Here is a 24,346-nt window from a genome sequence, read left to right on the forward strand (position 1 = left end):
GCAGAGCTGGGACTTGAACCTAGGCACTCCAATATGGGATGTGGGCCTTCTAATTGGAGTTTTAAGTGCAACACCAAATGCCCACCTTGTGTCCCTAGAAATTTTCAAGGTCTGATTGTTCAGATCACACAAATACCACTTTTTCATGCCCTCCCTGGTTCCCCTAACTTGAAAGCACGAACCCTCCCAATACCTTTATGTGCTTTGCTTTACTTCAAAGCTTTTACTACTTTACATTCTAATGTACTGTAATTACATATGACATGCTGTATATTTGCTCATCAGTTTATCGTCTGCTTTCTTCCTACAGTATAAATTTCATGTAAAGATTTTATCCAACTTGCTCTCTACAAACCCAGCCCCCAACCTAAAATATTCCTCATCCAGGGTAAATACTCCATGTATAAGGGCACTTCAGAAAGTTTAAGTAAAATGGAGTTAAAAGTTTATTTTGGTGCAAAAATTGTGAAATTAACATATAGTTTTTTCATAGTATACATTTTCCATGAACTTTTTAAAGAACACTCACATTATGTTAATTACTCATTTTGACACTGCAAATCTTTTACATTTTACAATGGAAAGTATCAGTTACCCACAATGACATATAAAACTCACATCTTAAGAACAAAAATGGACTTTAGTCCATCTTTCAGAATATAATTTGTGTGATTATTTTTTATCATGATTTTCAAAAGCAGTTGAATTTTTCAAAAACAATCAGAACTTTTAAAAATTAGGTTCTTTCTAGAATTACACTACTAGGAGGGGGAAAATGAAAAAGCTGACAAAGTCTTTACTCTTCTATTTTTAAAACGTGTTCTGTGGTTTAAGCAGTAATTGTGTAACTCTTCTAGTGAGATTTTGCTGAATATTTTACTATTTGACAGTTTGTGTCACCATTTTTCACACTATATCTGGAGTGGGGAACCACATTATGGTCTAAACTGGGAATTCCGAGAGTAAAGGGTTTATTTATAGATTAATGAGTTAAATACCCCATGGTAACCCACGACCTAGGAGAAGTATTTTTTGAATGAGTGCTAGGACCCTTCAAGAGTTGCAAAAGTTCATATTTAATCTACTGATAGCAGTTACTCAAAGTTACTATTAACAGTAAAGCAATTTTGATATATGAATAAAACTCATAAAATAACTGGCATCTGTAGAGTGCTTACATTATGCCAGTACTATTTGAAGTCTTTGACTTGACAAATTCATCCTTGAAACAGCAGCTGCAGAATAAAGATCTGAAAACTGAGGCACTGCAGGGCTGACTGTCCCAGGTCGCCCAGCTAGAACGTGGTAGAGCTGAGATCTGAACTTGAGCCCTGTGGGTGCAGGGGCTATGGAACCTTAACTGCTGTGGAGAAATGCCACATGCACTTGCTAGAAGGCCAAGGTTTTATCATAGAAAATGAAGCTACAAGTTGTAACTTACAACATTTCATCATTAAATTTATCCCCTACTCTGAATTCCAAACTGTCGGCATCTCACCACACAGATATTATTAATTGGCTTTTCCATAATATGGACAGGTTAAAAACTAAAACTTTCAAGAGGCAGGTATGTTAATCATGAATTCTGGCTTTAGGGTCTTCAAGATTGCAGTGCTGTTAGCCTTTTCTCTCATTTCCAACAACTTTAAGATTATTCTCATTAAAAAAAAAAACAGAGAGCAAAGAGGTCAAAAATATTTCAGCATTTAAAACTCTTTTCTGCATAGGGTAATACAGATGTACGAAGCCACAACAGGTACTGAATTTTTAGCCATATGCTTTTTAATATCCAGTTTTTGTGAAATCGATAAAGCATTCCTTTTAGGTAAGTTACCAATAAAAGAACGACAAATAATAATCTGCAGTAACATCAACGGTGCCGAAAGTACGAGAAATGAAACCAAGGAAACTATGTATAATCCAATTGCCAAGTAAAGGCATCATCCATTAAATATATAAGCTCTTCATTTAAAAATCACTGTAAATTTCCTATATGTTATATTGTCTGAATGCTCTGCATTCTACAGGCGTGTTTTCCACTCCAGCTGTAGCACTAACATTACTGAAACTGTAATTCTCTTAATATTTAAATAATATATTAAAATTTAATTTTCAGCACCTGGAAGAATCTGTTGGCATGCCAGCAAATGAGGTAGATGGGCCTGGAGCTCCTATACATATGGGACTCAAAAACAACCTATCACAAATAATTACTAAGCTCAAGCAGCTGTAGTCACCACAGTAGTTATTTAAAAATCAGGTCAAAGTTGCTTGAATTCTTTTCCATTTTCAAGATATCTTGTGCATACATTCTGTGATGCTTTCCCTTCCTATATTCTGCATTTTGTAAATTCTTTCTTTCTCCTGATAGTCATAGATTGGAAGTGGGAATGTAGCAAAGGCATCCTGTGGATTTTGTTTTTTAACTTGGACATATTAAAAGAAATTAAGCTCCTGATTTCTCAGGTTTTTTTTTTAATGGTTTGCATGAGTGTACTATCCAAAAGCGTGTGGACTTGTTAAATCTGTTCACAGGAAGGACTACATGTTCTGTGAATAAACACACAAAACTATTTGCTGCTCTATGTATATGTCTTTCCAACACACACTGTATGTGTATAAAACATGAATTTAAATACAGTCACACATGAGTCATTATTGAAATATTCTTCAATGTATCCTCTCTATTTTTTTTCAAATCATGACACCATCTGATCTGTGTACCAAAGAAAAATATAAAAATTATAAGTTTTTCATTTAGTCAATTTGAACAAATTATTGGCGGGGGGTAAAACTAGTGAAATGAAAATTCAACAACATTTTAGATACGTTTATTCATGTCTAAGGAAATAAAAATCTTCTAAAGAATGTCTTCTATGGACACAATTTCCAAGTTCACAACACAGTCTGGAATTGGTTAAGTGTTATGTCTCTCCAACCCCCCCGCATTTCCTAAGCTATTTCCTGAGAAACAAAAACTAAGAAGAGCAGGAGACAAGTGGAATTTTTCTATCATGTTAGTGAGATTCACATTGTTTCTCCCAAAAGCTCAGAGAAAGAATATTCAAGAAGTGTACTTAGTAGAAAGATGGCAATGGTAAAAAATTACCTATAAATCAAAATTTTAATTGCTTTGGGTTGTTTTTGTTTTGTTTCTTTAGATTTCCAATCAGATTCTTGGATAGGGCAAAAATACCTCATTATCTGTTTTTTGAAATCATCTAATGACATCCTACACCTGATATTTGGAAAGAAAATAAATCAAGATTTTTGTTGTTGTTGTTGTTGGAGGGTAAGATGGGGATTAGAGGATAGGGGAAAAATGTACCAGGAATTTATACACTATTACCTTCAATCATTTTGATGCAAGTCATTCATACCACCACCATGCTAACAAGACATCCAATTTACTAAACAATGAATACTGAAAATACATTTAAAAGGTACAAATGACTGTCCAAAGAATGACACTGAAAAATATTAAGTAACAGCTCTACCTCGAGATAAGCCTCACCATTAAAGAGTTTTAATGAAGAGAGCCTTCAAAGGCTAAATCAGGAGGCATTGATTAGATTGCCTCTAACTTTGTGTTTTGACACCTTCGTCTTTCGTGGCATTATATTGTCTCTGTGGATCTTACAAAGGAAGCATTTTACCAGGCCCACACAAGAACAGGAGACAGCAATGCTTATAAAAGAGACTGTCAAGGGTGTGAGCCAAAATGAGTCTCATTTGGATTTCAAGTGAAGAAAACTCCTAATGCATTTCATTACAATGTATGCGAACCTCTGAAAAGAAGGATGGATTGGGATTCTCATCCCTATTAATTTATTGAAATGGATTCAGTTTTTTCTTGTATATCAAGAGAGACCATGTGTTTCAAGCAAGGTAACAATATTATAGTTCCAATAACCAAATATGCTATGATTCAGGATGTCCTTCTGTGAGATAAAGAGGATGCAATTTTCTTGATAATTGGGATTTGAGTTTAAAAATAAATCTTACAATAGCGTGGCAACAAATAAATATTCTTTGTTACTATCAGTTTTAAAGATATGATCAAGCTGCTACACGACACAGGGATTGATTCAGTCTTTGTTACCACAGCAGGCTTTTTACCATTTGAAATCCTATTTTTTCCCTGACTACTGTCATTCATATATTGAATTTTTATTTCATTGAGGAATTCCGTGCATGATGTAATTAGGATAACACCAACGAAAGTCATAATTTCTTAAAAGATAGTGAATACAGAATGAGACAAAGTCATAGCATGTCAAGCTTTGTGTTGTAGCCTACCTACACTTTTCTTCATAAGAATGCTCTAGTCATCAAGGCACCTATTAGGTAACTCATGGTAAAAAAAAAATATTTGGCTAATTCTCCAACTCCATTAGAATTTCACTTACCATTAAAAAATTCTAATCTCTAACTACAGAAAAATGTCATGATCTAATGTGCTTAGACATCCCAAATAATTTCATAAATCCACAGGATTACAAATATAAGACATATGCTCTCATTGCTCCTTAACACCATTAACATTTAGAGATGATTGATTATGTTATACCAATAACATTCAGTGAATTCAAAGCTGATCTATTTTTTATGTAAATCATACAACCTGCTAGTCAAATTAAAGGTTAAATATACATAAAGTCTTAGAATAAAATACAGATAATCTTTCACATAGAACACGGACCCATGATATACATCCTCAGATGTAACAGCAACCATGGATTCATAGGTTACCTACTAATTAAACCCAGCAAAACAGCATGAGCATCTCATCCTTAGGTTGTTATACATTTTATTCCAAACGGGAATAATAGATCCACAGCTATGTAGAGTTATAAATGCTAGTTAAAAACACAATTGTAAATAAATGTACATTTACAAACTTGAAAAGAACTATCTCAAAACAAATTCATATCCATGATTTAAATTTTCCCACGGATGTGATTATAAAATCGGTACAGAAAGCATACATACAAATCAATATTCAGCATGTGTACAAACATGTTGATATTTGTATGTAAGCATATATTCTTTAAATAATAGAAATCTGCATACAAAATTCCTGACAGTAAATGTCAAAGCTAACTTTAGCATATGATTATTTTTATAAGAAGGCTTGCATATCTCCATGTAATACATATAGCAGAGGAATTTTTGATGAATTATAATTAAATTAGAATGATATATGTTTCTTATTTTCATCTTGACAGTTCTTGTAGTCTCAAGCAGAGCCCATTACACACAAATATAGAGCAGGTTACTTGTTGAATAATGTATTTCAAGTACTTAAAATTACTGGAGAGTTGCCTAAGATCTACACATGAATACATATTTTGGCCTTAATTTTTATCACTGCATTGAATATATGAATATTTTTTATAATCTACTTACAAAGAAGTTAATATCAGAGTATTTTTAAGGATATAACAAAGGTAATAATACTACCTCTATGATATAAACTTTATGACACTATGAATAAAACTGACAAGTATAAAATTTGATCCATAAAATAAGTGATATACTTATGTTAATTCACCTTTTTAAGGATATTATGCGTTGCTCCATTTTTTTGACAAGGCTTCCATTCATACTAGAGACATGTTGAAAAACACTATATTTTCTCTCAATAAGGAAAATCACTTTCCCCACTATCATGCTTGTTCTGTCTCAATAAAAAATCAATCATCAAATGCTTGCTTCCAAGTTTTACTTGTTAAACTGCCAATTTATGCATACAGTTTGGCTCAGCAGAAATTCACTCAGCACCATTCCTTGCATTATTATAATTTCGTACATTTTGTAAAATGCTTTAAACTCAGGGGGTGGGAGGAATTACGCAAGTTTACACATGCTTCTATGAAGCACTTACTGTTTAAAAGTATAGTGGTAGGATGTCATTCCAAGCCATCATTTTTAAAGAGAAAGAAAAACTATATCATTTCTGTGGTTTTTCAAAGTAATAAAGGCCTGATTGATCCCACTGACTAAGGCGATTGAATCGGTTGTCTAAATGGTAGTAACGTCAATGTCAGATATGTGGTTATCTTTTCATTGTGGTCCATTCTTGAATGTAAAAATCAGATGTTTGAAGGACATTTCACTGACCTGTTATGGCCCCTGCAACTCTCAAGCACAATACTAGTATTCCTTATATAAGCGCCACATTTTGGATAAAACCCGCTTCATCAATGATGCCTTTGCGACATCTGGCGGTCCTTAGGATATATAAAAATTACTTTTTACTTTTTTCCAAATCTATCACTACTTGAAATTCCAGTCCAAAAGCCTTTGATACCCCCTAGTGGGGGCACAATAGCACTCTGGCCTGTAAACTAAGATGTGGACTACCCAGAGTCCATATGGTGCAAAAGGTCACAAAGCTTGAGATGTGGTGACATCATGACAATAAGACATTTCTAGACAGAAGCTGACCCATTTTGAATATAAAAAGGACCCTGATCACATGTTCCCACACTTTTAAAACTATAGAGAAAAAAGAATTATGCTAAGTGCTCTATGCAGAAGCTGAACACTGGTGTTTAAGGGTACCTATAGTTCTCACACTTAAGGAACACTACATGGAGATTTCCAGCAAGAATGCTCTAAGCAATCTAACAGCTCTTATTTATTTATGCTATAAGTTGATGTTCAGCAAATGTTAAAAAGGGGTGAGAACTGGCTGAGTCACAGGGTGTATGTTTTCATGCAGTCTTCAGTTCCTTCCTAAATTATTAATACAGTCATACTGGAGCTTGTTCTACATGCATCCTCCTTTATTTCTATTTCCAGGAAAGCATGCAACTTCAATTATTTCTTTATGCTTAAGACAAAGCTTTCCTTTTGATTTTTATTCTTGTTCATAGGCATTTCAGTGTGAGAAAGGGAATAAAAAGTCATTTCCAACTCTTCATCACCCTCTCAACAGGTATAGTTGTTGTTCATGTTGAGAAATCATGACTTTGCTAATTCTTTGCTCAGTGGGAGAAAATGACATGTGCTATACTGTTGATCTTTCATTTATTCTGAGTCTTGCTGAAGTAGCACATTTGACAACAATCAGATCAAACTAAAAATGCACTGTGTTGATTCTCTATTTTCAATCTCCTTCTCAAATATTTGCCTGAAAAATCATTATTATTTGGATTATAAACTAATACTTTTAAGATATTTTCTAGAGAAAAGAATACATATTCTCTAAACTTGACCCTTATAATCAATATTTGATACTTATACAATTTCTGATTTTTTCAAGTGATCAACAGTTTAATATACAATAGACCTACCTGTTCTGACACAATACCAAGGTTTGTTACATGAGGATATTCCAAAAAGTTCATGGAAAATGGAATTAAACAATAAGTTTATCTTGGCACAAAAAATATATGAGGGGTCTTTAAAAGTACATGGAAAATGCACATTATGAAAAAATGTGTTTCAAAATTTCTTTTCAACAAAATAAACTTACCTTAAAATTACATTTCACACAAGCTTTTCAGAGTGTCCTCACATTTAAGCATATTTACTGAGTTGTGCCTCAAGATTTTTTATGCTTCATAATTGAATCAAGTTACCACCACATATAAATGACATATAAAAATTAACCTTGTATAAAAGGGCTCTAATTTACATGTAATTGTAAAAATTTCATGTATTTTCTCAGGTATTGTCCATTAGTAACATACAGCTCTGAGGGATGTAATAATTCCCTTTGAGAGCTTTATAGATTAAATTTTGAAATTAATATAGTTACTTACCTTTAATAATTACTCTACTTTCTCTACTTTAATAATATAGGATTACATAGAACAATAAATTGAATAGATATCGATATTGCATTCTTTTATGATAGTTGAAAAGGATCTTGATTAACTGACAAAGCAGTGTGATGAAAAATTTCAGCATGTACTATTTTTAAAAAGAAATAACAGGGATAAAGCAAAATGAGCCTTTATCACTGTATTACTTGTGAATATTTTGGACTACAATTTATGGGTTGATAAATCATAAAACACACATTACAATGAGATCTACTGAGTAAAAGAATAGCATTTAATCAACTACCACTCCTTTGCCCCAAATGTACTTTGCATTATAAGATAAACATTGCTATGGAAGCTAGAGACAATGACCACACATATACTTTCACAATAATGTAGGATATAAATCTTCCCAGATTTTAAGGCAAAACTTTTAAGGAAAAGTAAAGTTATAATTCTAACATAAATTTCATTGTTTCCTTAGGTCTGTCTTATAGAAAGATTTATAGGGTTTTATGGAGGAATACTATGCAACTTTCAGAGGCCACACCAAAAACTGTCTAAATATATATCCTGTTCTCAACTCCAACATAAAGAAATGGAACTCTGACATATTATCTAAGTATTTATTAAAGTTATTTTGATTTCTGAAGGTCACACTGGAAGAAGTGTAAAGTAGAACAAATATAGAAGAACTAAAAGAAATTGAAAAATAAAATAAAATAGAAATGAACAACTAAAGATACAAGATGTTAGATGTGGAAGGCACTGAAGGAGATCCAACATAAGCATAATTGGTATCCCTAAAGAAAAGAACTAAACAAATGGGATTAAAAATATCCAAAGACATAATTTAAGAAAACTTTCAAGAAACAAAAAATTGAAGACTTGAATACATAGCTTGAAAGAGCACTGTACTTTCTTTGGAAAAACAGACATAGAATGGTCAAAACTGAGACATATACTGGTATGACATCAGTGATCACCTGAACTCGTCATGAGCTGCCAAGGCTATGGAAGCATTCTGAGTCCACAAACTCCACTGGTTTTTAGACAGGGCCAGAAAAGTACATCCTTCTTTGATGGCCCCTTCTTTACACTAGGGTCACATGATCTCATCTTTAATAAACATGAAAGACTGAACTTCAGCTGAGACATAAATTAAAAAAAAAGATGGTATTAAATGGATGACAGTGGAGCCTGCATGGTGGTATAGTGAGTAAAGCTGCCACCTGTGACACCAGAATCCCATATGGGTTTGAGTCCCAGATGCTCTACTTCTGATTTAGCTCTGGGCTAATATGCCTGGGAGAGAAGCAGGAGATGGCCCAAGTTCTCAGGCCCCCAGACCCATGTGGGAAACCTGGATGAAAACTCCTGGCTCTTGGATTCAGCCTAGCCCAACTATGGCTGTTGCAGCCATCTGGGGAGTGAATCAGCAGGTGGAAGATCTCTCTCTCTCTCTCTCCTCCCCTCCCTTCCTTCTTTCCTTCCTCCTTCCTTCCCTCCTCTCTCCCTTTCTCTCTAACTCTGACTTTTAAATAACTTTTTAAAAAAAGATGACAGTAAGAATTGAATCCAAATTTACAATAAAAATAAAAAAATAATTATGAGAATTATGGTTAAGGAAAATAATGCAGGGGCCGGCTCTGTGGCATAGTAGGCTAAGCTTCTGCCTCTGATGCCAGCATCCCATATGGGCATCCCATATGTCTCGGCTGCTCCTCTTCCATTCCAGATCTCTGCTATGGCTTGGGAAAGCAGTGGAGGGTGGCCAAAGTGCTTGGGCCCCTGCAACTGCATGGGAAACATGGAAGAAGCTGTTGGCTCCTGGCTTCAGATCAGCCCAGCTCAGGCCATTGTGGCCATCTGGGGAGTGAACCAGCAGATGGAAGACCTTTCTCTCTGGCTCTCCCTCTTTCTGTCTGTAGCTCTACCTCTCAAATAAATAAATAAAATATTTTTTAAAAAAGGAAAAAAATGCAAAAATTGTTAAATATAATGATAATTTTTTAAAATTTTAGAACAGAAATTAGGAAAAATGGTTTAACTTACAGTAAGGACATTAATCACCTTCTATAAGAGAGGCCAAAAGATAATTATTTAATTACAAGAATACTTAGAGTTGCAAGTAATAAAAATAAATAACTTCTTCAATTAAAATTACGTGGTGGGCAGGGGTGGGGGTTAAAGAGGAAAGGCTGAAGGAAAGATCCTGGCTTCATCATTTTTCATTATAGGGAGTCAGTAAAAACATACCAAAGAAATATAAGTTTATTCCACAAAGTTACAGTCACACAGGGTAGTCACAGGAAGAACTAACAGTAGGAAGTTACACACAGCTGAACTGGACTTGGACTAAGGATTGCTGGAGTCTGCTATGGAGTAGGGTGGCCAATGAGTAGCAAAACAGAGACAGAAGCAACAGATCCAAGAGCTCCACACAGGATGGCGACGAGATCACAGGAACATATCACATGCTGCGTGGAGAACCGGAACACATGCACTAGAAGTTCCAAACACAAAGAAAGGATAAGAAAAGAGAGAGGCCAATTGCTTGATTTCATCAGTTTACATGATGTGCATATGTTGAAGTATTGCATGGTAGCCCACAGCAATGTACAAGAATTACATGTCAATCACAAATTTAAATGACAGAAGAAAAAACTAACTACAAAAAACAAGCATTTGTGGAGGGAAGCTGAAAGGCTAGTAGACACAGGGCAGGGTTATTTCAATGTTGCTGTGACTTGATTTACACTACATGTATAACTTCACCTACATATGATTCTGGATTTTTTCAGTTTCTCAATTTTAAAAAGTAACAGACATATAAAAACTGTACACGTTTATGGGGTACTACGTGATGACGCACTGTCACATGTATATAATGTTAAAAGCATCCAACATATTTTCAACATGATTCTCAGTAATGAAATACAAATCTGATAATACTGGTCTCTCCACTCATGCTCACTCACTATAACATTCATCATTTAAGGTTCTAAAACTAACTTAGTTCACCACCTGTGGCTGCTTGCCTCTGTGACGTCAGAGAGGACCGCTCTCCACCATGCATGCTTTATTCCTGCCCCTCCAGACACTTCTTGGTTCTTCAGTTGTTCTTTGTTTTTTCTTACCACCTGTCGGTACCTCTGCTGGGCAGACAGCCTAGGAAGCTCTCTACTGCAGAGTGGAAAGAGGATGTGACTGCAGAGCTCATTAATCTAGAGTAAATTAATGTTTCCCATAGAAAGCGATGCTCACCCCAAGGGCAGGAGAATGAACAGAATTTGGCTGGTTGAAGCAGCCAGTGAGGACTGTGTCGAACAAGAAAGTAAAAAGCAAAAAGTACTCTACGGAGGAGCCTGGCAGCAATAGAAAGCAAAGATTTCTGAGGAACTGAGTAGAAGATAAGTAACCCTAATTTAGTACAATATTGAGGAGATAATGACATACAAGTAGGTTGGGTTTCATCCTGATAATGCAACCATGATTTTTGAGGATGATTTTAAATAATCTTCTATGCTTTGAATTATACAACATAAAATAAAACAAATTCCACTATTACATTTCTAGAGCCTTGAGAAGTTTCTGATATCTATTTGGCACCCAATAAACATTTATTGGCTGAACTTTAAACAGCACTGAAGAAAGGGTCTCACCATAGCCTGTTTATTTCAAAGGTTTGAATGAAATAGGTAAAGTCATCAACCCCACCTTTATCAGCTTCTCATGGAGCGTTTTATTGACAGTGTCTGCTTTCCTTCAAAATTCGTAGTTCTAAATGTAGAGTTGGAATTTTGTTTTGCTATGCTTTGTTAAGATTTATTTATTTATTTGAGAGTTAGGGTTACAGAGAGAAGGAGAGGCAGACACACAGATTCTTCATTTGCTGGTTCACTCTCTCAGATGACCTCAATGGCCAGGGCTGGGCCAGGCTGAAACCAGGAGCCAGGAGCTTCATCAGCATCTCCTATGTGGCTGCAGGGATCCAAATACTTGGGCCATCTTCCACTGCTTTTCCCAGGCCATTAGCAGGGAGCTGGATCAGAACCAGAGCAGCCAGGACACTAGCCAGTGCCCATTTGGAGTGCTGGTGTCATAGGTGGTGGCTTTTACCACAATACCACAGTGCTGGCCCCAGAGTTCTAGTTTGGGGACAGTGGAGTTAAGTCCACTGCAGCTGATTCCTCATGTGGATACAACTGAAAATACTAGACAAGAAGATAACAAACAGACTATTCAAGGGCTATGAAAAGTAAATAATAGGCAGATTAAGGAATAAAGTAAAAGCTTCAATGAAAAGCAATCTAATGGCAATGAGTTCCTTAGTTCTTATTTTTCCACCTTTTTGACCCTACAGTAGGTTGAATCAGGAGCTTTATAGCTGGTACAGTTGACAAAAATTCAGAGAAGTTGATCCTTTTTGGCCAGTGGATTTGAAGAACGTCAAAGCGTATAAACATCTATTGTTTTTCTCTTATTTTTTTCCCTCACCCAGTCCTGCCTTATGGCTGGCTCTGGTCTCCCATGTGCACTGTCATAGTGGTGTGAAACCCAAGACCCGAGGAGAAAACCCTCCACACAGATAGAATTACCAGAAAGAGTGTTATGTATTGTGCATGAATGTTGGGTGAATTTCTGCCTTGTCTCTTCACCCTAAAGGCAGTACCAGGGGTGCAAGCTATATGGCAGAGAGTGAAACAGCTTGATTTCTGAGAAAACTGAACTTTTCTGGACAGAGGGCCAGGACAAGGAGCACTTAGAAACCAGAAGGTATGGGAGAAAGCCTTGAGAGTAGAGAACAGAACAAGGGTCCCTAATTCTGTTTATGAATCAGCAGATATGTCAGGCTCACTCCCAGGTCGGACATACACAGACCACATCTAAGGAAGGAGAGCAAAGGCGAGGCTTCAGAAGTTGAAATATAATATAAACACCACCTAAGCCTGAAAAAGAAAAGCTCACATGAGGGACAGAGCCTGAAAACTGAAGGTGACATAGAACTTGCACTCTGCATCCAATTAATGAATATTCTCTACAGGATTGTGTTAAGACTGGAAGAGTCATAATAATCTAAATGTCCAGGATATAATCTGAAATTATTTGGCACAATAAGAACCTGGGAAATCAGACTAACTCACCAGAAAAAAAAAGTCAAGAGATTTTAAACCCTAAATGACCCAGATGTTAGAATATTCAGACAAAGACTTCAAAGCAGCTATTACACAACAACGTCCCATAAAGTAAAAAGTACTCTTAAAAGCAACTGGAAAAACTGCAATTCCCAGCAGATAAATATATTACAGAAAATAAAAATTTCACAGGAATGACTTCATTGAAGACTAGAGATGTCAGAGAAAAACAGTAAACTTGAAAGATAAATGTGGTAGGCTGAATAATGGCCCCAGGAGACGACTGTGCGCTAGCCCCCAGAACTGTCAGTGTTATGTGACATGGCTAAGGGGATTTTACAGAAAAGACTAAACTAAAGATTTAGAGGTGAGATTATCCTGGCTTATATGGTTGTGCTGGGTATGATCACAAAGTTTCCTATAAGGAGGCATACTGGAGATTTCAGAGAAGGGGATGTAATAACAGAGCAGAGATCGAAGGTATGTGCTTTGAAGAGGTTAAAGAGACACATTACATAATAACATTACATAATGGAAAAAAAAAGGATCACTTTACCAAAAAGAAGAACAACTCTCAACATGAACTCTTTACAGCTAAAATACATGGAGCAAAATGTGGTAGAACTAAAAAGGAGAAACAGAAAAAGAAGACATATATTAGCAAGGACAGACAAGAGTTAAAAGATCAACCAATATGAAATAACTCACATTTACAGAAAAGTACACTCAACAATAGCAGAAAGCACATCATTTCAAGTGTACACATAACATTCACCAGGAGAGAACATATTCTGGCCCATACAACAAAATTTAACAAATTTAAAAGAATTGAAACCAACAGAATTAAAATAGAAATTATTAATAAGAACATATTTAAAATTGTCAGGAAATATTCAAAAATTAAAATATAAAGAACTCATGTATCAAAGAGGAGCTCTCAAGAGCAATTAAAAGTATTATTAACTAAATGAAAATGAAAATAGGACACGTTAAAGTGTGAGATGCAGCTAAAATAGTGCTGAAAGGGAAATTCATAGTGTTAGAATGCTTGAAGTTGGAAAGATAAATGCTCTCAAACCAATCATCTAAAATTCCATCATAAGAAATTAGGAAAACGTACTGCAAAAGGAAGGAAATAATAAAAATAAGAGCAGAAATCAATAAAATTGAGAACAGAAAAATCAATGAAATCGAAAGTTGTTTGACAAGGTTAATGTACTTGATAAACCTCCAAATAGTCCTCTCTCACCTAAAAAAAGACAGAGAGAGAAAAAAAAACACACACAACTAATATTGGAAAAGAAACAGGAGCTATCACTATAGACTCTACACTCCTTATATAGGTAACAAAGGAATACTATGAAGCACAGTGTATTTCAAGTTGATCATTTAGACTAAATTGACCAATGCCTTGAAACAACACATCTTTTCATTTTTTCACAACAGTTAGAACCCAAAGAATACTGTTAATAATTATTCATATCAAAAATCTATAATACTCTTGTGTAAATATGACTGTCTCTTGTACTATTATTGAATGATGATTGCTGGATTAATAAGAAGTTAAAAGAATATCTTCCTCAACTTCAGTTAACCAAGAATTTTCATCAGTTTATATTACTGTATATCTTATTACCACTTAAAAATTATGACATGCTCTTTTTTTTTTTTTGACAGGCAGAGCAGACAGTGAGAGAGAGAGACAGAGAGAAAGGTCTTCCTTTGCCGTTGGTTCACCCCCCAATGGCCGCTGCAGCTGCCGTGCTGCAGCAGGTGCACAACGCTGATCCGAAGCCAGGAGCCAGGTGCATCTCCTGGTCTCCCATGCGGGTGCAGGGCCCAAGCACTTGGGCCATCCTCCACTGTACTCTCGGGCCACAGCAGAGAGCTGGACTGGAAGAGGAGCAACTGGGACAGAATCCGGCACCCTGACTGGGACTAGGGCATGCTCTTTTATTTAATTCTGTTATCTACTACCTTCTTGGGATAAGTCCAACTTAGTTGTATTGCATTATTCCCTCATGTTTTACTAAATTTGTTTTACTCAGATTTTACTTAGTATATTCCTATTTGTAGTTGACATTGATAGTTGCCTATTCTTTTCTGGAAAGGTTACCTTAATTTGTATTTAGCTAAATGCTAATTATGTGAAAAAAATTCTAGTTTAATTAAAATGTTTGTTTTCTTTGATTTTGTATGCTTAACTTAGAAAATGGCAAGTCCTCATTCTCTTCATTTACACACACACAAATTTAATAGTTTTATTACATACAAAAATAGAAATTATAAAAGCCTTTACTTTATTACAATAATAAAGACTATAGCCTATTCATTTTTATAAAATTTTTAATAAATTTAATTCAAATTGCCACATATTAAATATTAAAGATGTCAAATCATGTAATTTCAGATACTTGCAATCATATTTTGCATGTATTTATTTTTGCTTAAAATCATTAATAATGCTTTTTTACACAGGAAGATTGAACTTATTTTATACCATCCTGGAAAATAAATTGTTCGTAGATGTAGATACATAGTATATCTTTCAATTCAGTAGCCCACTGTCACCTTTTGGAGAAAGCCAGAGAATTCTGTGAATGAGGGGGCAATCCACTAATCACTAAAAATGACCAAGCATCTTAACTATGCTTCTTATAAATAAAGCACCCTAATTCTAACAAATATTTCCTCCTTATGTGAATTTTCATATGATAAGCTGCTAAAAATTGGAGATAAGATTTTTACATTCTTTGGTATTTGTGGTTTAATAAGAGTTTAGTGGCTGTTTGGCAGTATTTCCTCATATTGGCAAACTCTTCCTCCAATAAGGGGCTAATATCCAAAATATAAGGAACTCACACAAGTTGAATAGCAAAAAAATTCAACCTAATTAGAAAAAGGCAAATAATCTGAGCAGAGATTTCTCAATAGAAGGCATACAAGTGCCGACAGAAAAAATGAAAAGATGTTCAACATCTCTGATTATCAGGGATATGCAAATTAAAACCAAGAGGTAGAACTTATGCCTGTTAGTATGGTTATTATTCAAAAGACAAATGGTAAGTGCTGGCAAGAATGTGGAGGAAAGGGAGTTCTAGCACACTGTTGATGGTAACACAAAGTTTTACAGCCATTTTCAAAAATAGTATGGGGTTACCTCAAAAAACTAAAAACAGAAATGGCTCATGATCCAGGAATCCTTCTTTAGGGCACATATATTCAAAGGCACTGCAATCAGTATGCTGAAGAGATATCTACACTCCTTCGTTCACAATAGTTGATATATTAAAGCAACCTAAGTGTCCATTAATGAATGAATGAATAAAAGACTCTACTAAGAGACTATTGGAACTAATAAAGAGTTTGGTAAAGTGGCAGGATATAAAATCCACACACAGAAGTCAATATCCTCTGTATATATGGATAATGTCATACCTGAGAAAGAATTTCTAAGATAAATCTCATCCACAAGAGCTACAAAAAATTAAATAACTTGGAACAAATTTAACCAAGGACATCACTCTATGATGAAAATTACAAGGCTGGCGCCGTGGCTTAATAGGCTAATCCTCCGCCTGTGGCGCTGGCACCCCGGATTCTAGTCCCGGTTGGGGCACTGGATTCTGTCCTGGTTGCCCCTCTTCCAGGCCAGCTCTCTGCTGTGGCCAGGGAGTGCAGTGGAGGATGGCCCAAGTACTTGGGCCCTGCACCTCATGAGAGACCAGGAGAAGCACCTGGCTCCTGCCTTCGGATCAGCGTGGTGCACCAGCCGCGGCGGCCATTGGAGGGTGAACCAACGGCAAACTTTTCTCTCTCTCTCTCTCACTGTGCACTCTGCCTGTCAAAAAAAAAAAAAAAAAAAAAAGAAAAGAAAGAAAATTAAAAAACATTAAAGAAAGAAATAGAAAAAGACTTAAAAAGTGGAAATTTTTCCATGTTTGTGGATTGGAAGAATCAATATCATCAAAACATCCATACTATTGAAAGCAATTTATAGATTCAATGCAATATCAATGAAAATACCAAGAACGTTCTTCTCAGATACAGAAAAAGCAATGCTGAAATTCATATGGAAACATGGGAGACCTCACATATCTGAAGCGATCTTATACAACAGAAACAAAGCTAGGCATCACAATATCAGATTTCAAGACAAACTACGGGTAGTTATAATCAAAACAGCCTGGTACTGGCAAAAAAACAAAAAAAACAAAAAAAAAACAAACAAAAAAAAAACAACAAAACAAAACAAAAAAAACCAAAAAAAAAAAAGATGGGTAGACCAATGGTATGGAATAGAAACTCCAGAAATCAATCCACATATCTACAACCAATTTATCTTTAACAAAGGAGCAAAAATCAATCCCTGGAGCTAGGACAGTCTCTTCAACAAATGGTGCTGGGAAAACTGGACCTCCACACGCAGAAGTATGAAGCACCCCACCTTACACATTACACAAAAATCAGTTCAAAATAGATCAAAGACCTAAATCTATGACCCAATACCAACAAATTACTAGAGAACATTGGGAAAACCCTAAGACACTGGCATAGGGAAAGACTTCTTGGAAAAGACCCCAGAAACACTGGCAATCAAAGCCAAACTGACAAATGGGATTACATCAAACTGTGAAGCTTCTATACTGCAAAAGAAACACTCAACAAATCAAGAGGCAACCAACAGAATGAAAGAAAATATATGCAAACTCTGTAACTGATAAAGGATTAATATCCAGATTAAAGAGCTCAAGAAATTCAACAACCACAAAACAAACAACCCAGTTAAGAAATGGGCAAAGGATCAGGAAAGACATTTTTCTAGAGAGGAAACTCAAATGGCCAACAGACACATGAAAAAATGCTCAGGATCACTAGCCATCAGGGAAATCCAAATCAAAACCACAGTGAGGTTTCACCTCACCCCAGTTAGAGTGGCTTTCGTACAGAAATCAACAAACAGCAAATGCTGGCAAGAATGTGGGATAAAGGTACCCAATCCACTGTTTGTGGGAATGTAAACCAGAACAGCCACTATGGAAGACAGTATGGAGATTCCTCAGAAATCTGAATATAGACCTACCATATGACCCAGCTATCCCACTCCTAGGAATTTACCCAAAGGAAATGAAATCAGCAGGAGAGAGGTAAGATGGAAAGAATGACTATGTTCCTAAATTTGTATATATGAAATGCATGAAGTTTATATTACTTAAATAAAATTTTAAAAAATGTGGCACATACATGTGCACAAGCATGCCCCTCACCTCCACACACAGAAGAGTACTATACAGGCTTAAAACCTTAGAAGGAAATTCTGTCTTTTGCAAGAACATAAATGGAAGTGGAGGATGTTATGCTAAGTGAAATAAGCGAGGTATAGAAAGACAAATACTGCAAGATCTCTCTTACATGTGGAATCTAAAAAAGCCAGACTCATAGGACAGAGAGTGGAAAGGTGGCTACCAGAGGCTGGATGGTAGGGAACAGGGACTGGGAAGAGAAATTGAGAAAGGGAAGGTATTGATCAAACTATACAAAGTTTCACCAGACAGGAAGAATAAGTCGTAGTGATCTATTGCACTGTACAATGACCACAGTCATCTAGAATGATGCTTTTAATGGTCTCATCATATAAAATGATAAGTTGGTAAAGTGATTCATATATGAATTAGTTAAAAGAATCTCCCTATGAGTATACAGAGATCAAATGTCACATTGTACCCCATAAGTATACAAAATTATTGCCAATTAAAATAAAATTTTTACAAAAGAGAAAGCAGCTTTTTGTCATTGACTGGGGGGTGGGGGTTGTGGTCCTTTTAAAAATCAAATGCTATTTTTAAGAACTCAAAGGTAAGCAATACTGAATATCTTGTGTCTTATTTCCTATAGCATCACTGTCGTTTTATTCTAAACACTTCTCCCATACATTCATTTAACATATATTTCTTCTGTCACCACCATCAAGCCTGATGTCTCACCAGGTACTTGGGAAGCAAGTGTGAGAAAGACCTAGTCATTAATTCCATGGATGCATCTATAATTGCATTTTTCATTTAGATATAAAATTATATGCCATTTCAACATATTTAGCTCAAGATCTTTTTGTGTCCAAACAACCTTTATGAACCTCAGGGAAAGTACTGAATGTCATTTAGTATGGTAGTTTAATTTGGTAGCAGAACATATGTCTTGTTCTTTAAAAAAGAGGCCCAGCTGGGGCCAGCGTTGTGGCATAGCAGGTTAAGCTGCCACAATCAATGCTGCCATCCCACATGGGTGCCAGTTCCTGTCCCAGCTACTCCACTTCCATTCCAGCTCTCTGCTAATGGCCTGAAGAAAGTAACAGAAGATAGCCCAAGTGTTTGGATCCCTGCCACCCATGTAGGAGACCAGATGAAGCTCCTGGCTCCTGCCTTCTGAGGCTTTCTGGGGAATGAACCAGCAGATGGACAGTCTCTGTCTCTCTGTCCTTTTCTCTCTGTAACTCTGACTTTCAAATGAATATAAATTTTCTTTTAAAAAAACAGGCCAACTATTTATTTGAAATTACTAAATTAACCTGATGAAGTTTAAAAAGCAAGCTCCAAAAAAACTCCACCCTATTTTTAATCAGTAAATTCTGAAAATACCAACTCACTTTCTCTGATTATTCCTAAAAGATAATAGTTCTCTCAGAAGATGCATTTTTTAATTTCTATTTATTTATTTATTGACAGGCAGAGTTAGACAGTGAGAGAGAGAGACAGAGAGAAAGGTCTTCCTTCCATTGGTTCAACCCCCAAATAGCCACTACAGCTGGCACACTGCGCCCATCTAAAGCCAGGAACCAGGTGCTTCCTCCTGGTCTCCCTTGCAGGTGCAGGGGTCCAAGCATTTGGGCCATCCTCCACTGCCTTCCCGGGCCACAGCAGACAGCAGGACTGGAAGAGGAGCAGCCGGGACAGAACCAGTGCCCCAATTGGGACTAGCCCGGGGTGCCGGCGCTGCAGGTAGAGGATTAGCCTAGTGAGCTGCGGCACCGGCCAGAAGAATGCATTTTTAAGAATGTTCATCAGTTTGCTTATCTGCTCTGAAAAATGCTATCCAGATTTTCACTGATATCATAAATAAAATGTTTGGCTGAATTTACATATGTTATGCTCTTAGCCTATATCTCAATGGTTATTCTAGCTGAGTTATGTATACAAGATGACTAAAGACAAATTTTGGTCTACATATAAGAACATTCACATAAACAATCATATGTCTTTCATATTTTTCACAATTCAGGACACCTGAGTATACTTTTTCTATGTCATTTTAAGTTCATGGCAGAAGACAATAAAACCGTCCAAATGATTAAGTTACTAAGACTAATGTGGTACTTGTAATGAAATATAATACGTTAATTACTCTGGCATTATGTGAAAAAGCTCGTGATATATACATGTTACTGACCTTTAGCTACTCCAAGAGGCACATGGAGCAATACCTGCTTAATTTAGAGTTTCAAATATAAACATCAGCTAAGCTCCTTAATGGAGTCATACAGAGGGAAAAAGTAAATGAAACAAAGTTCTGTAGTTTGCAGAATTAAAATTGTGTATCTATTCATCAATGCATTGGTATAGTCTAGTACTGGAGACATTAGTTAAGATCTGCATGGATTCATTTGTTCACTTTTGATTCTTTCCAAGCTCAAACTCACTGGGGGGGGGGGGGGGCGGCTTGATAATTTCAGAATGGTGTTCTTTCTCCCAAAGATTTTTTCTATTGGTGAGTGGAAGCCTCTTAATGACATTCAGCTTGAAAAAGCAAAGTCTTTCACAAAGAAAATGATATGCTTGTAATAAAAGAGAAAATATTATTGTAGTTATTAAAGATAAATGGCAAGTATATAGAAAAATCTGGAAAAACGTTTCCTCTCCTATATTATATAAACGTAGTTTCAAAACATGTGAAGAAACTCCACATTACTTGGTATCAAATGAAGAGTTTTTATTTAAAATTCCATGTAGGGATAGGCATTTGGTGCAGCACTTAACCTTGTAGCCAGGGACACCCACGTCCTACATTGGAGAGCCTGGGTTTCAGTCCTGGCTCTATTTTTGATTCTAGCCTCCTGCTAATGTATACTCTGGGAGGAAGCAGGTGATGGCTCAAGTACTTTGGTCTCTGCCACAAATGTGGGAGACCCAGACTGACTTCTGATCACCTGGCTTGGGTCGGACCTAGGCCTAGCTTTTCAGGAGTAAACCAGTGGACGGAAGATCTCTCTCTCCCTCTCTCTCTCTGTTCCTTTCAAGTAAATAAAAAGTAAAAAAAAAAAAATTCCCGGTGCGCCGGCCGCAGCGCGCCGGCCGCGGCGGCCATTGGAGGGTGAACCAACGGCAAAGGAAGACCTTTCTCTCTCTCTCTCTCTCTCACTGTCCACTCTGCCTGTCAAAAAAAAAAAAAAAATCCTATTCCTACGAAATTGCCATCTTCTGAAGTGGATGTCAAAAGAAACCAGCACATGTTCTGCTTTATAGAAGGATGCCACATCTATCCAAGGGTCCTATAGACTGGCTGCCTCCAGTTCATATCCCCACCGCCTCTTCCATTATCCACCTTCATCATGGAGTTTTCCTAGCTGACTGCGGTGAATCTGAGGCATACCACCGACTATTCGTCACTGCCATGAAGGTTCCAGTAAGGCTGGCAGATGTTAGCTGAAAGAGCATGGCCACTGGCTTAAGTATGGAACTGAGAATATGTTGGCCTTTTTTAATGCATCTATTTCCTGCATTCTTTTCTGTTTCTTCTTTTTTTTTCTTTTCTTTTTTTTCTTTTCTTTTTTTTTTTTTTTTTTTTTTTTTGACAGGCAGAGTGGACAGTGAGAGAGAGAGAGAGAGAGAAAGGTCTTCCTTTGCCATTGGTTCACCCTCCAATGGCCGCCGCGGCCGGAGCACTGCGCTGATCCGATGGCAGGAGCCAGGTGCTTCTCCTGGTCTCCCATGGGGTGCAGGGCCCAAGCACTTGGGCCATCCTCCACTGCACTCCCTGGCCACAGCAGAGAGCTGGCCTGGAAGAGGGGCAACCGGGACAGAATCCAGCACCCTGACCGGGACTAGAACCTGGTGTGCTGGCACCGCTAGGCGGAGGATTAGCCTAGTGAGCCGCGGCACTGGCTAGAATTAAATTTTAAGAATTTTAGTTTTCAAAAAAGCCAAGGAGAGACTAAAATCAGAACTTCAAGGACAACAACAAAAACCTAGCAACTGAGAGTAGTTGAGACAAAACGTAATCTCTCCATATTCCGTATATAATTTTCAACAAACTGAAGCGATAAAAATCTGTTTGTCAAAAGTTTACCCTGATGTTTAATTATTTATAGAAATTTAGGAGGAGACTCACATAAAACTACCCCCTCTGATACCAGGAACAATAGAAAGATACTTACTTATGATTATGTCACTTCAATATTATATTGGTGATCTTATCCAAGGCAATAAGATGGAAAATCTTATTTAAAACTCTAATCATTGAAAATAAAGCAATTAAAATAACTTTATTCTTTATTATCTAAGTATTACAATAGAAAATGTCAAAAAACTGAGATAAAATTATTAGGAAAACAATATCAAGACATTTTCAATTTCTATATGCAAAGAAATAAAAACTTATATACATTAATAATAGCATCAACATCAGCTACTTTCAACTGCATGAATGAATTGCAAACATAATGTTGAACAAAAGAAGCCAGAATGAAAAAGATCACAGATAATTTTTAGCATAAAGCTTCAAAAAGAGATGAAATTTACAAAAGCAAACATAACAAAAAATGAAAGTTGTTAGAAAACTGTCAGAAAGGATATGTAGAAACTGGAACGCTTGGCATTGCTAATGGGAATGTAAAATAATGCAGTCTGGAAAGCAAAATGGTGGTTCCTCAAAAACTTAAGCTGCAGTCCCACTTGTGGGTACGCACCTAAAAGAATCATCAGAGACGGCAAGTGGTATCTGTGTAACCATTTTCATGGCAGCATTCTTCTCGATGGCAAATAGTAGAAGCAACTCAAGTTGCGCATCGACAGATTTTTGCACAAAACCTGGTATATATGTACAAGGGAACTCCGTTTGGCCTTAAAAGGGAAGAGAATTCTGATATATGCTACAACATGGTTGCACCATGAAGACACACTAAGTGAAATAAGTCCAGCACAAAAGGATGAACAGTCTATGACTCCAGTTACATGAAGAGCTTAGACTGGTCAAATTCACAGAGACAAAAAGCAGAGGGTCGGTTGCCACGGGGCTGGGAGAAGGGAGGAATGACAAGTGACTGTTTAACGGTACAAAGTTTCAGTTTGGGTGATGGATGGTGGTAATGATCTTATGACAACGTGAATGTACTTAATGCCTCTGAACTGTACACGTAAAAACGGACACATGATAAGTTTTATGTTATGCATATCCTACCACAGTTTTTAAGTCTAGGCTATGGCATTAGAAGTAAAGATAGCAATGATCTTTCAGAAGAGAAAGGGATGAGGGCAGAGGTGTGTAGAGGGCTTCAATGTGCTACCAATGCTCTATACTTGAGTGTTGGCTATCAGTGGTGGTTACGTGTGTGTTTGCTATATGATATTTTATAAAGCTTTATGTTTATGTTTTGCATCATTGTTAAACTACACAATAACACATTTAAAAACAATACATATGCTTTTACAGGTTTCGTATCCCTTATCTGAAATGCTTGGGACCAGAAATGCTTTGAATTTTTGTGGGGAGCAACTGGGAGCAACTCGGACTAGACTAAGTTACTGGAATTAAGACTTATTCTATACATCTGCTCTCCCACAATATGGCGCTGAGAAGGGAGAAACAGCTTCTACGCAGCTGCCTCCAGTTCAACCAATAAACTTTAGGACCTGCTCCTGATTGGAGGAGAGCAGCGTACTCCGTGTGTGGGTAGCAGAGTTGGGATTGGTGAAGAGGACTATAAAGGAGGAGAGAGACAACATGCACGGGGAACATCTAAGAGGAACATCTATCTGAAGGAACACCTGTGCAGCCCACGAGAGAGCCGGCCGCCGGTGTGCCGCTCCCCTGCGGAAGTGGGGAAAGTGGCAGGGGGAACCGCCCTTCCACGGAGGTGGAAGGGACAGTAGCCAACCCGGGAAGAACCAGCAGCAAACCCGGGGAGGGCCGAGCAGACAAAAGAACAGCGCAGGGTCCTGTGTCGTTCCTCCACGGAGACGGGGAGCGACATAATGGTGCCGTGACTCGGATATGAAGCCTAGGCAGGGTTTAGTGTCGTTCCTCCACGAAGAGGGGGAGCGACAAATTTTCAATTTTTTTTGACTTTTGAAAAAGTTGCATATCCATAGTGGAGACAGGTCCCAAGTCTAAACATGGAATCTATGTATATTTCATTTACATCTTACACATATATCCCCAAAG

At 36.9% G+C, this 24,346-nt stretch overlaps 1 protein-coding gene across 8 annotated transcripts in view; it reads right to left on the minus strand.

Annotated features, from left to right (window-relative positions):
* Positions 1 to 24,346, minus strand: part of KIAA0825 (KIAA0825 ortholog) — a 443,996-nt gene that overhangs the window by 160,096 nt on the left and 259,554 nt on the right. Inside the window, exon 22 of one of the 8 annotated variants that reach the window (XM_051853964.3) lies at positions 10,130 to 10,281. The exons of the other annotated variants lie outside the window; for them this stretch is intronic. Within the exon in view, the coding sequence (XP_051709924.3) occupies positions 10,236 to 10,281 (46 nt within the window). The 3' untranslated portion in view covers positions 10,130 to 10,235. Of the gene's footprint in view, positions 1 to 10,129; positions 10,282 to 24,346 lie in introns of those variants that run through there. 8 annotated transcript variants of the gene reach the window in all.

The sequence above is a fragment of the Oryctolagus cuniculus genome, chromosome 14 (assembly GCF_051225735.1).
Source record: "Oryctolagus cuniculus isolate XC-2025 breed Fujian yellow rabbit chromosome 14, ASM5122573v1, whole genome shotgun sequence".
Classification (NCBI taxonomy): Eukaryota; Metazoa; Chordata; class Mammalia; order Lagomorpha; family Leporidae; genus Oryctolagus; species Oryctolagus cuniculus.